The sequence below is a fragment of the Arachis ipaensis genome, chromosome B03 (genome assembly GCF_000816755.2).
Source record: "Arachis ipaensis cultivar K30076 chromosome B03, Araip1.1, whole genome shotgun sequence".
Classification (NCBI taxonomy): Eukaryota; Viridiplantae; Streptophyta; class Magnoliopsida; order Fabales; family Fabaceae; genus Arachis; species Arachis ipaensis.
The window spans coordinates 18,211,362-18,223,481 of NC_029787.2; the positions used below are offsets into that span (position 1 = coordinate 18,211,362).

The 12,120-nt window shown below is 37.4% G+C and overlaps 1 protein-coding gene and 1 long non-coding RNA gene across 9 annotated transcripts; both read right to left on the minus strand.

Annotated features, from left to right (window-relative positions):
* On the minus strand, positions 1,316-3,009 carry LOC107629940. 5 transcript variants are annotated; one of them, XR_002358950.1, is made up of 5 exons: positions 2,861-3,009; positions 2,683-2,756; positions 2,471-2,562; positions 1,507-1,712; positions 1,393-1,425 (listed from the first exon to the last, which is right to left on the minus strand). It is a non-coding gene; the product is annotated as an uncharacterized LOC107629940 (long non-coding RNA). The 5 variants fall into 5 exon arrangements; XR_002358948.1 differs by having other exon boundaries at positions 1,316-1,428; positions 2,471-2,756; XR_002358946.1 differs by having other exon boundaries at positions 1,392-1,425; positions 2,471-2,756.
* Positions 4,788-7,863, minus strand: LOC107632683 (L-type lectin-domain containing receptor kinase VII.1-like). 4 transcript variants are annotated; one of them, XM_021118325.1, is made up of 3 exons: positions 7,339-7,863; positions 7,151-7,255; positions 5,652-6,742 (listed from the first exon to the last, which is right to left on the minus strand). In XM_021118325.1, the coding sequence occupies exon 3, from the start codon at positions 6,518-6,520 to the stop codon at positions 5,789-5,791; it is 732 nt and encodes a 243-aa protein (XP_020973984.1). In that variant the 5' UTR covers positions 6,521-6,742; positions 7,151-7,255; positions 7,339-7,863; the 3' UTR covers positions 5,652-5,788. The 4 variants fall into 4 exon arrangements, 3 of the variants coding, with proteins under 3 accessions (XP_020973984.1, XP_016191836.1, XP_020973982.1); XR_002358951.1 differs by lacking the exon at positions 5,652-6,742 and adding an exon at positions 4,788-4,919 and having other exon boundaries at positions 7,151-7,863; XM_016336350.2 differs by having other exon boundaries at positions 7,151-7,863.

Below are 12,120 nucleotides of genomic sequence, written 5' to 3' on the forward strand. Positions count from 1 at the left end.
CAAAAGTTGTTGTCCACCTAGTTAGCGGCCCAAGTTGAAGAAAACATTTTTGGCATACAAAATTCTAAAACTAACCACGCAGTAAACTTTGCATAGTTATTGTATTTAAACTTAAATCTCTTGGTTAAATTCACGTTTAAACACTCCACCTGTATATTTCATCATGCCACCTGTCGTCACGTCATTTGTCAGTAAAATATCATTCATCCTTAACCACCTAATTCCGTGCCACCATAGAAGCCACCTTCTTATTAATATTCATTGACTAGCTTTTGCCCATTGTTATAGGATACAAGTTCAGCTGTCCCTTTATTCTCTCCAGTTATTGTCCCAGTGGCTCAAAGCATTGGTCCACCCCTATCTGATATTTTTTGCTTCACCAACTCTACGTGCAGGGGTCAGTATTATTACATAAACTACCTTGCTCAGATATGGGGGAGACATCTATTTATATTTCCGAAGAGAAAAATCAAAACCCTCTCTTGAGATATTTTTGTACTGAAAATGTTTTCCTATTTGGTGTACTATTTTAGGTCAAGATACGTGCTTCTTTATAAAATTCAATTTCTAATTTTAACTGCATCATGCTTCTTGCTTATTGTCAAACAACTAATTTTTTCACATCATTATTTAGGATTGTTCCATGACCTATTGAATTGATGAATATTATTCATCATGTGACACGCGCTTCGGAGGGAACATACATTTAACATTGGGGATACTCCCGTAAAGTTGCAGAAAATGTCTTTTTATAAAAACACCTACGTGTCGTCATATTATTGGACGTTTTTAGTGAATCGATTTTTTTAAAATTTTTTAATTAACCAAAATAAAACCAATTTCAATATTCTAAAATTCGGTCAGATCGACCGGTCTAACCGGTTCAATCAAAAACCGACTTAAAAAAATGGTCTGATCCACTTTCCAAACCCACCCCTTCCCCCTAACAAGTAACACCCACCCATTTCCCCTAGCACCCACCCATTTCCCCAATACGTGAATCATATATCACTATCACCTGAAGTCTGAACCCATAGCACCTTCCAAACTCACCCCACCAAAACCCTAAGTTCTCCCTGCAACCGTTCTGCCGCGGTGCCGCCGCCGTCCGTGCTGTCGGCGCCTCTGCTTCCTCTCTCGTAGTTCGGCGTTCTCCTTCCCCCTGTCCCCGTCCTCCCTGGATTCTCTCGAACTTGGAGCAGCTCGCCGCTGTGTCGCCACTCGCTGTCGTCTCGCCGGGCACCGTCCATGTCGTCGTCGAAGGTTAGCGGCACTGCCTTCACTTCGGTTCTTCTCTTCCTTTTATGCCCTGTTGTTGATTTTTGAATGTGAAACTGTGACTGGGTTAATGGAAAATCAAATAATTGATTTTGTGCTGTTGCTCTTTTTTTAATTCCTGAAGCTTTTGTTGAAATTTTCTTGCTGCTGCTAAAAATAGAAATCAAATCATTACTGAAATTTTTGTTTAGCTTTATTGATTTCACGTTTATTGTGATTAGGGATTACTTGTTACTGATTTGTAACGATTGTTGCTGAATGCTAAAAATGAAAATCAAATCAAGTGTTGTTTGCCTGAATCTCTTGGTCTCAGTTTGTATGTCCATGAAGGGCTTCTTCTCCATGTTTTCCTTTTCGCATTCCAACATCCTTTGCCTCCTCACCATCGCCATCGCTGCCACCTTGTCCTTTGGTTCTTGGTGTTTCGCCTCTTCCTGCACGAAACCTCTGTATAAGTTAGGGAATGTTTCGCAGTTTGGACTCCAAATTTTAACTTTGTAGGGAGTACAAGGCTGTCCAAAAGATTTTACTCAGGGACCACTTATTCAAAACGCAGTTGAAGCATAAAAAAGTAAATAACTAAACAAAGCATGAAGCAAAGATCATAATAAACCACACTCAAAAGCCTTCAAATATAGGAAAAAAAACAACACAGGAAAAAGAAAATCTATGAATAAACTATAACAACCAAGTCTTGTCCAGTAGATGTCTAGATGAGTCAGTTATGGCCCGATTTGATAAAACTTCAACTTTTCAAGATTTGTATTAGCTATGTTTGGTAAATCAAAATAAAAGTAACTTTTAATATGCATAAGCTACAAAAAATGCATTTGGTAAAATTACTTTACCATTAGTGAGTACTAATACTCGCAATGCAACAGTAGTTATAATCAACATATCACAAATTTTCACCCCTAGTTTCTATCAAGAAAAAAAAGGGGACAAAATACTTAAAAATGGATTAATAAAAATATACATGTCTAACTCAAACCTATCGAGTTATGTTAAGACGACATAACCTTTTTAAACTCATCTTTAACTCCTTATTCATTCACTAAAGGATGGATGAAGAGTGAACCCACCATCAAAGCAAGTTCCACACTCTATCTTATGATGATGTAGTGATGAGTCAAAGTATGAGTTTTTAAGAATTGTCACCCCAACATTTATCGTAAATAAAATACTACTTAACCTTGAGGATTACGACTTCTATCTTCAATTTTTTCCAGCACAAAGATATTACCCTTGTTGTCCCTTCCAATCCTCATGGTGTCATCAACATATCTATGAGAAAGATTGAAATAAGAAACAACAAGAATTTTCATCAATGATAGAATAAAAGACAGAGAAAAACAAGCGTGTTTCACGGCCCTTTAGTTTGTCCATGATATGATCTTAGGATACGTGATTTCCAACCATCCCTCTGGATTGAAGATGCCCAACAGAAGATTATAGTTTTTCTGGAATACATGCATCAACTGTGAATGCAAGGAAGAAAGTAATTTGAACTTGGAAAAATCAGACAAATATTCAAATCCGATTAATTAGGCTAGAGAAAAAATGCAGTATCTAATAGCATTACCTGATCAAGAGTAATGGTGGAGCTTTCAAAGTTAATGTCAGCCCTCTGTGAATTTCAAGTATTATCCAATTAGGTAGTTACTCAGCAGCAATAGTTATAGATTACAGAGAAATAAATTAAGATTGGTCAAACAAGAAGGTAGAGCTTTTGAATGACACTAAGCATCATTCTTGAGCATCATTCTTAACAGCATCATTCTTGAGCACTGCAAGAATCTCATCAGCCGCGCCGCGAACAATGCTGAGAGGCTGCTGGCCAAGATGCTGTTGAATGACACTAAGCATGGCCCCATAGGCAGCCCTAGTCTCTTTGGCCTAGGGCTGATACACGCCTTCCTCAGTGGCAGTGAGGACACTCTCTTCCAGGAGGCGCCGGCGCTTGCCCTGTCGAGACAGGGGCTCGGTCAAAGGGTCACGCTCCTAGTCATCACTGCATTCTTTTCCCGTTTCTCTGCTTCAAGAACCTTAGTCATCACCTCAGGTTCTCTCTTTGCTCTGCTTTCTAGTCTATTTTCTTTAATTAGTTAGTTAGTTAGAATTTGCATGTTGTTAGTGGATTTAAGTGGTTAAGATAGGTTAGGATTAGTTTAGTAGATCTTTGTTAAGTTGCAAGTGTTGGATTATGGCTATTATGGGTTGAATTCCGCTGAAAATTGCTTGATTATGCTGAATTTCTGCATTGCACACCACATGCTTGATTGAATGCCTATGTAATGTTTTGCATTTTATTTATGTGTTGTATCTACTATAAAGATTAAATTGTGAAAATGTTAGGCACACTGTTCTTGGATGAGGCACTTTTGGCTATATTTTGATGCTTGTTCAACTTACAATTCATTAGCACATTGATTTTGTTGTTTTGTCAACACCTATAGGATTTCTATGTTCATAATTCTTGAATTTTGGGTGAATCCTCAATTTGTGTGCATTTAATTTGTTGTTTTCTACAAGTAAAGAACCTTCACCGACAGAATGTTATCTACTAAAAAAAATGAAAATAGCTAACAACTTTGAGTATGCTTTATTTTTTGTTCTGGAAAAGAAGGATGGTATTTCAAAATTTATATAGGTTCCAATGAACAACATGTTCTAATAGATAAAGCATAATCCTAAGATGTAAGCTTATGACAGTACTGATGTAAGCATGGTCTGAGTAAATTGGTGCCATCTTCATTTGTCCACTATAGACATTTTAACATAGAGCAATACTTGAGATGCCAAATTTCCAAGGTCCCATCCACTTTAGGTAATTTGGGTTTGTAGCTTCTATCTATTTCTTTCCAGTAGCCCACCACTTGCCAATAACTGCTGGATGCCCCTCATAATTTTTTGTTCCTGGAGTTTTGAGTTATCACAGATAAAGCACTGTCTTTGTGATGAAAAAAGAAAAATTTTAATAACTCTATTTATTTATTCCTTTGAGAAACTGCTTTTAGATGGGCTTTCTGCTTTGCTTCTAGTATATTTTATGTTGGTCCTTGTTTTCAAGTTTGGATATGATCTTGCAGGGAAGATGATAAATGCTGTCTTTTTCCGGTCATCCTTTTTCTGTTCAAGTCGATACAAGCTCGCTTTGTCAATTGGCACATAGCAAATAGAGAAATCCACGATTTTTCTCTCTTTTGTCCGGATTCAGATGCTTTTTGGGCTCATGAACCTGGTTTATGATAGCAAATAGGAGGAAAGAAGTATTAGAATGTGAACATGGATGTTAAGCTTTTTGACAAACCCATTGCTTAGAAGGAGGCTTTGTTTCGTCGTGGTTTTGAGTCATGCTGTGTAAATACATTTAGAGATATGTATAGGAGAATCAATCAAGTACAAATCTGTAGCTTTGCTTCATTGTAAAAAATCAGAGAGTACAGCTTCAATGGATAATGCCAACAAAGTCTTTAATTGTAATTAACTTTTTTATGTCTTTATATGTGTTTATAATTTCAATGTGTTTATCTGACCACTGACAACTCCCATTTTGCACCAGCACCTTGCTTGACTTTGCAATAGCTTTACCACTTTCTACCGAAACAACATTAACAAAGAGCTTCCCATCCCTTGGGTACCTACAAACAAGAGAATCAACATTTGTTATTATTAACAGAACCATCTATTTCCTTTATTTCCCCGCACACTGAATTACTATTGAAAACAATTCTAAAATCAACATACAACTTTTTTAGCAGCAAAATTTGGACAGAGTATAGTTTTGGTGATTTAAACATTTCCCCCCTTGATTACAACTACTTTAGAAGTTAAAGATAAATCATCTTTGCTTACTTTTAACATGTTACTGTAGTCATTCAATATTATGGAATGTGGCCTTCTGATATTTAAACCATTTGACATGGACTAGATAATAAGACTTTTAAAAAAAAATAATAATTAATTTACGTATTGTCATTCAAGAGAAAACAAAATACAATGAAGACCATAGAAAAACTAGAAATTGATATAATACTTGTCTAAGGTTTATATATGAGTAGTTTGTTGACAAATCTCAAGTTGAATGAATGATGAATGATCACGTTTTCTTTTTCTTGGTTATGTAATGTGTATCTTTCTTTTCTTTAGCTTATTAGGTGCAGACTAAGCAAAAATTTTCACCTAACAGCAATCTTAAGACATCATAAAAATAAATAAATAAATAAATAAAACATTGTGCTTATTTTGCTTCTTTACGTTAACGAAAGAAAGGCTAAACATTCCTCATCATGTAATATGAAAAAAATTGACAGCCGGATTTCTTCTATGAAAATGTCCTCAATAATATAATCAAGGAGTTTAAAAAGAATTACTAGATCACAATCATATGTTCATCAATTCATTTATGCTCTGATACATTATTTACATCAATCATATAATGTGATAAAATGGATCAAAAAATTCATCACCTAAACACATCATCTCCATAATTGCATTGATGGGAAAAGATTCATCTACCCTCAACTACAGATTTAGACCAAGTAAGAGACATTGAAGAAGTATTAGACTGGCGAATATCTTCAAATGTTGGGTGTGAATAGCTAAAATAATTAGAATACTCAGAAAAAATATCCTCGGATTTCAACTTTAGAAGCAAACAAGTATCCGCATTCTCATTCTCTGATTCTTCTCCTCCCTCATTGTTCCCTTCTAAAATACTCACAACTTGTCTCATGTTTGGTCTTGATTTTGGTTCAGGGTATGCACACAACAATCCCAACTGAAGAACCTTCTCAACTTGTTGCAGATTGAAGTCTCCTTTAGCACTTAACCTCTCATCAAGTGCATTCATTAGTTCCCCTTTAACCATTGGTCCCCACACAAACTCCACAAGAGGTGGCTTACCTTCTTCCATAGGCCTCCTTCCACACATGACCTCTAAAATCAAGATTCCAAACATGTACACATCCGTGCGAGTCGAGGCTTGTCCGGTCTTGATCACTTCTGGAGCCATGTAACCAACTGTTCCAACCAACTTTGTTGTGCTAGCAACTTGGCGATGGCTATGCATTCTTGCTAATCCAAAGTCTCCAAGCTTTCCATTCATATCCTTATCAAGTAACACATTGCTGGCTTTGATGTCCCTATGCAGAACTTGTTCTTCCCAACCTTCATGCAAATACAACACAGCAAAGGCCACACCTTTGATATTTCTTATTCTCTCTTCACAGTTCAGCATCATGCTCTCATCTCAAAACACTCTCTTATCCAAACTCCCATTATCCATGTATTCATAAACTAACAAGAAATTTCCCATGTCTTTCTTGCACCATCCTCTCAGAGCAACCAAGTTTCTCTGCTTCAATCTTCCAAGGCTTGAAATTTCTGCTAGGAACTCTCTCACGCCGTCATTCTCTTGTGATATTCGCTTCACTGCCACCTCTGCGCCGCCTCTTAGAACACCCTTGCATTTGATAAAACATTCAAGTCTCAAGGATTCTATATTATAGCTAAACAGAACAACTTCACTTTAGTTCACCTTAATTAATTATCATCCATTTCCAAAATACTAAACTTCTTCACATAATAAATTTCCTCTTCTTTGATAAAATTCAACAAATAAAGCACTAGTTTTCGCTGTTTCTAAATTACAATAGTAGGATCTAAGATTCTGAGGCTTGCATTGCAAATTCCGCACCAAACGCATAATCAGTTCATCACCGCGAATCAACAATTGCGAACATACGAAGCGTATTAAGCTAACCTGAAAAAAAAAAAAACAAAAACAGAACTCTACTTCACACACTATTGCATTAGCATTTATCAACGTAAATGGAAGAATAAGGAAAAAATAAAAATTAAATTAAATTACCTGAAGAGCCTTAAAATGAGAGAATCAGAACTCAAATCTTGTATCAGCTGCAGATTTCGAAGAAGCCTTGTTCTTACTCAACCGAAATATCCTCTCGTCTATCTTCTGAATCACACTCACGTTCGTAATTGGTAACTGGTAAGGTTTCGTGTGATTAATCGTAATGAATGGAATACAATACTACTTACCATTCCACATTTCCTGGTGACTGCTTGTGCTTCGGTCAAGGGTGTCGGAAGAGTACCCGTATGGATTGTGCGTTACAGCCACACCAGGATTCACTTGTGTTGATTTGCTTGAAATAGGTCTATGTATGTTCCTATGGCTCCAGAGAAACATCTTCCACCAGAGTCTCTTACTTCCAGAAGGAAGAACTTGGCTTGAGGAATGCCTTCTCAACATAACTCTATCAGCACTGCAGTGAGTCATCACAGACCTGGGGCTTTCAAGATTAGCAGCCACTTTACCTACTGTAAGTTCCTGTAAATTCTTGAAAGATTGCGACTTTGAATCTGGGAATTGATGAATTGTATTACCGAGAACATCCCTTCTTTCCAGGTTTGAGCATGATCGAGTGAGTTTGGGAGAATCCCAGGAGGCTGCAAATTACTTCACCATTTCACCGTTAGGCTTGAATTTGGGCTTGGGCAAGATAAGGGGTTAGAGTTAGAATTTTTTTTAATAGGGATTTAATTGTATTTTTAAATTATTAGAGATTTAAATGTTTAAACCGAATTTAATAATTATAATACAGACAATTAGGTTTATTATTTTTCTCTAATAAATCGATTTTATTCTGAATTATTAAAAAATAGCTTATTAACCGGTTTAATAAAAATGTCCAATCATATTATGTCACGTATGAATGTCTTTAAAAAAAAATATTTTTTGTGTCTTTATGTAAGTGGCCTCCTTTAATATTTTGTTGGTCATTTGACCATAAGAAGGAGAATTATGTGAGTTCCTTATTGTAATTTTTACATTTTTAGACCTTTCCCCCTCTTGTTGAGACTTTTTTCTTTAGATATGTGTTCTAGACTCGATCCTTAGGCTACGAATCGGAGCAGCCACAACCCGGTTACTCGGGCATGGGTCACCATCCCAGTCTAGACCGGTCCAGTAGTCATAAATTTCTAACTAACATTCAAAATTCAAACAATTTTCTTATCTTAGCCCACAAGATAAGATAAGATAATAACTGCAAACTATATAAAGGAGTCAGGAACTCCCCCCAGGTATATTACACATTCTTATCCTTGACCTATACCTCTTAGATCCATTTTGATTTGAGCGTCAGAGTGTCTTTGCAGGTACCACTCCCGCTGCTCCAGGAGTTCGACCCAGTTACCATCAAGGACAACAGATCTCTAATCCTCCTCTCAACCCGTACCAGCGTAGTCCCGTATATTGGCACCGTATGTGGGGATCTGTCAAATCTTGGTGGCATTCCAGAAGAACTCGAGGAGAGGTCCTCAAGCCATCACCATGAGCCAGACCCATGAAACCCGACAAACCAGACCCGCGAAAGGATAACCAGCGCCGTGCAAGTCCGGCCAACCCCTGACAGACAGCAACCACGAGAGAATGACCGCCAACCCGACAAAGGCAGAAGGCTGATGGCCTAGGAGAAAAGGCGATCCGGATAATTCAAGAGCTCTACCAAAGAGTGCAAACCCTATAAGACTTAGTAGCTTCCAAAGAGTGCTACCACCCAGAGCACGCAAGCCAAGCAACCTCTAGGAGTCCCTCATAGCGAGAAACCAAGAACGAAAGATCGCCTAACCGATGTCACGGCAGATGCTGGGACCGCAGCTTTTCCTAGGAGCCTGAGGGCGAGCACTATGACGACGAACAGAGACACCAAAGAGACTCCAAACAGAGAAAGAACGAACATGGGACAACGGAAGTTACACCATTCACTGAGAGAATCCTAAGAGGTAAGTTACCAAAAGGCTTCGACGAGCCGACTGACATGAAATATGATGGTACCAAAGACCCGTAGGAACACCTAATGACCTTTGAGGCTAGGATGAACTTAGAAGGAGTTGCCGATGCAGTTCGATGTAGGGCCTTTCCGGTAACCCTAGCCTGCCCAGCAATCAAGTAGTTCAACACCCTCCTGAACGACTTAGAGCCGACATCTCCTGGAAGTTCATGGCACAATTCACCACTATGATTGCGAAAGTAAAACACCTGATCATCATGCTCAAAGTCACACAACAACATGACAAACCAACAAGGAAGTACCTAGACCGATTCAACAACGAATGTCTGACAGTCGACGGGCTTACGGACTTAGTGGCTAGCCTGTGTTTGACCAACGGGTCAATGAACAAGGACTTCCAAAAATACCTCACAACCAAGCCAGTCTGGATAAAGCATGAAATTCAGAACAAAACGAGGGATTACGTAAACGACAAAAAGGTAAGCCAAGTCGTGGCAACCAATAAACGGCACCACAGAAACACGACACGACGAAACAACCAGTCATTCAAAGAGCCTTCAAAATATCATTTCAAATCCACCGCCCCCAACCGACCACCTAGAGTGGGGAAGTTCATGAACTACACCCTCTACCGGCTCTAATCATGGAGATCTACTACCAGATAGCAGAACATCCTCTCGAAGGCCCGACAACTGAAGGAGCGAACATGCGACAACAAAATCCTATACTGTGACTATCACAGAGGATATGGACATAAGACCCAAGATTGTTTCGATTTCAAAGACGCTCTCAAACAAGCCATCCGAGACGGCAAACTCCCTGAGTTTGCCAAAATTATTCGAGAGCCCAGAAAAGTCGAACAGGAGAGATCACTCAAGTGGGAGGGGCACAATCTCAGAATGGTGAGACCGACGCACCAGGAGAATCCGAAAACTAACCCGATGATCGTGGTGAATATCATCATCGAGAAGGATGCCCAGGAAAAATCCAAGTCAGCACTAAAAAAGGAGCTCCGGGTGCTGGCCATAAAAAACGAAAAAAGAACACCCCTCCTTCTGACAATGATCACGTTTTTTCCCGACAATTTATTGAACGACACTTTGGCGAAAGATGCCCCTTTCGTCATATCCACCAGAGTCGGGATTGGTTTGGTAAATGTATACTCGTAGACATCGGGGCCGACTCCAACATCCTTTTCAGGGGAGCTTTCAACAAATTAAGATTATGAAACGAGAACCTACAAAGTCACCACAACGGAATGACCAGACTCAGAGACAACTTTCGCAAACTAGATGGTTCCATCGTACTACCGATCACCATCGGAAACGGAAACCAAAAGAAGACCATCCTCTCTGAGTTTGTAGTCCTAAAGGACTCCATAGCCTACAACATCATCTTGGGGAGGAAAACAATAAACGATCTCTCCGCCGCCATATTTTCCAAGTTCCTAATTATGAAATTTCAAGTTGATAACGGAACCATAGGAACAGTGTACGGCGACCACGAAGTTGCAATAGAATGCAACAATGCCAGTTTAGCCCTCTGGAAGCGATCCCTGGACGCGGCGGGAATCTTCCTAGCTGACCTAGATGCATGGCAAAATGATCAACCAAGACCAGAGCCAGAAGGAGACATGGAAAAGATACAAGTAGGGCAAACCAAGGATAAATTTGCCTTTATTAACAAGAATCTACCTTCAACCTAAACAGCGAACTCAGAACTCCTAAAGAGATAGGAGAACTCCCATTTAATATAAAGTTTTTCACATAAATAATTGGAAATATTTATGCAAATGTTTATGAAGACAACACTTTGGAACTTGCATACAATACGAATCAAATCATCTTTGAAGTCAAATTTGTAAGTTTTGGCTAACCACAAGGTCAAAGTGGATCATTTACAAAATCCAAATATGAAACTTTAAAGAGAAAATATCTTGACAAATCCAAGTGTTCTGTTTATATTTCTTAGAAAGTTTTAAAATTTATTGGTTGGAATATTACACAAAATAAACTCGCAGTTGAAGTTATTTTACCACAGTTAGTAATATTGTCAAGAAAAAATAGATTTTTTTTAACCTAAGAATATTTTTTTAGGTTTATTTTAAAAAAGGTTAAAAATATTTGAAGAGACTGTTTTGAAATTTTTTTAAACTTTTTCAGTGACTGTTTTAAGATTTTTAAATTATTCAAAAACTATTTTGTATTTCATCTTGAGAATTGATTTGTCCAACTCGAACATGTAAACATTTAACGACCACATGTGCAACTTAATATTCTACGTTAGCTTTTATCATTAATGACTAACGAAAAAAGACTATATTGTTTGATAAAAGTAAGAATTGAAAATTATTTTGTCTATTTTAAAATTTAAAAGGATGAAGTGTCAAATTTTAAAAATTTTGAAGACTAACTTGAGTAATTATCTAAAAAAAACTAGTTACACAATGTCTAGAGTTCTTCTTATATTTGCTATTTTGCCAACAGAAAGCATATTTTATCAATGACAATTAGCAAATATTGAATATGGGGTGGTAACATGCACCCTACATGTGGGTACTTAATTTGATTTAATTTGGTTGAATACAGTTGTCAACTCGATTCACAATGTGTAGGGTGAGGTGTCGGTAAGATTTTTGTGCGAATTGAACCTCAACTTTACGTACTCGGCCAACCTACACCCTACATATGTATATATTATATATTTATATATTTATATAAAAATATGTTTCAAGTAGAAGATGTTGAACCAAAGACTTGTCTCTAAATACAAAAAACTTTAATTACTAAAAAAATTATTAATTAATAATTTAATACATTTTTTTTTATAAAGAAGTCAGTTCTATTTTAAATTATCATAAAATTATATATAATAAGGATAAAAAACACATATAAGCCAATGGCAGACTAAAATTACACAAATCAACTAAATTGAAAATTGATACACAAATCAACCAGAAGCACATTTCTATATAATTCGAATTAGGGGAATTCGAATTTAACATGCACAGTAATTCGAATCAGAC

Excerpts from the sequence above, each read along its gene's own strand:
- LOC107632683 (XM_021118325.1), bottom strand. The coding sequence starts at position 6,520 with ATGATGCTGAACTGTGAAGAGAGAATAAGAAATATCAAAGGTGTGGCC.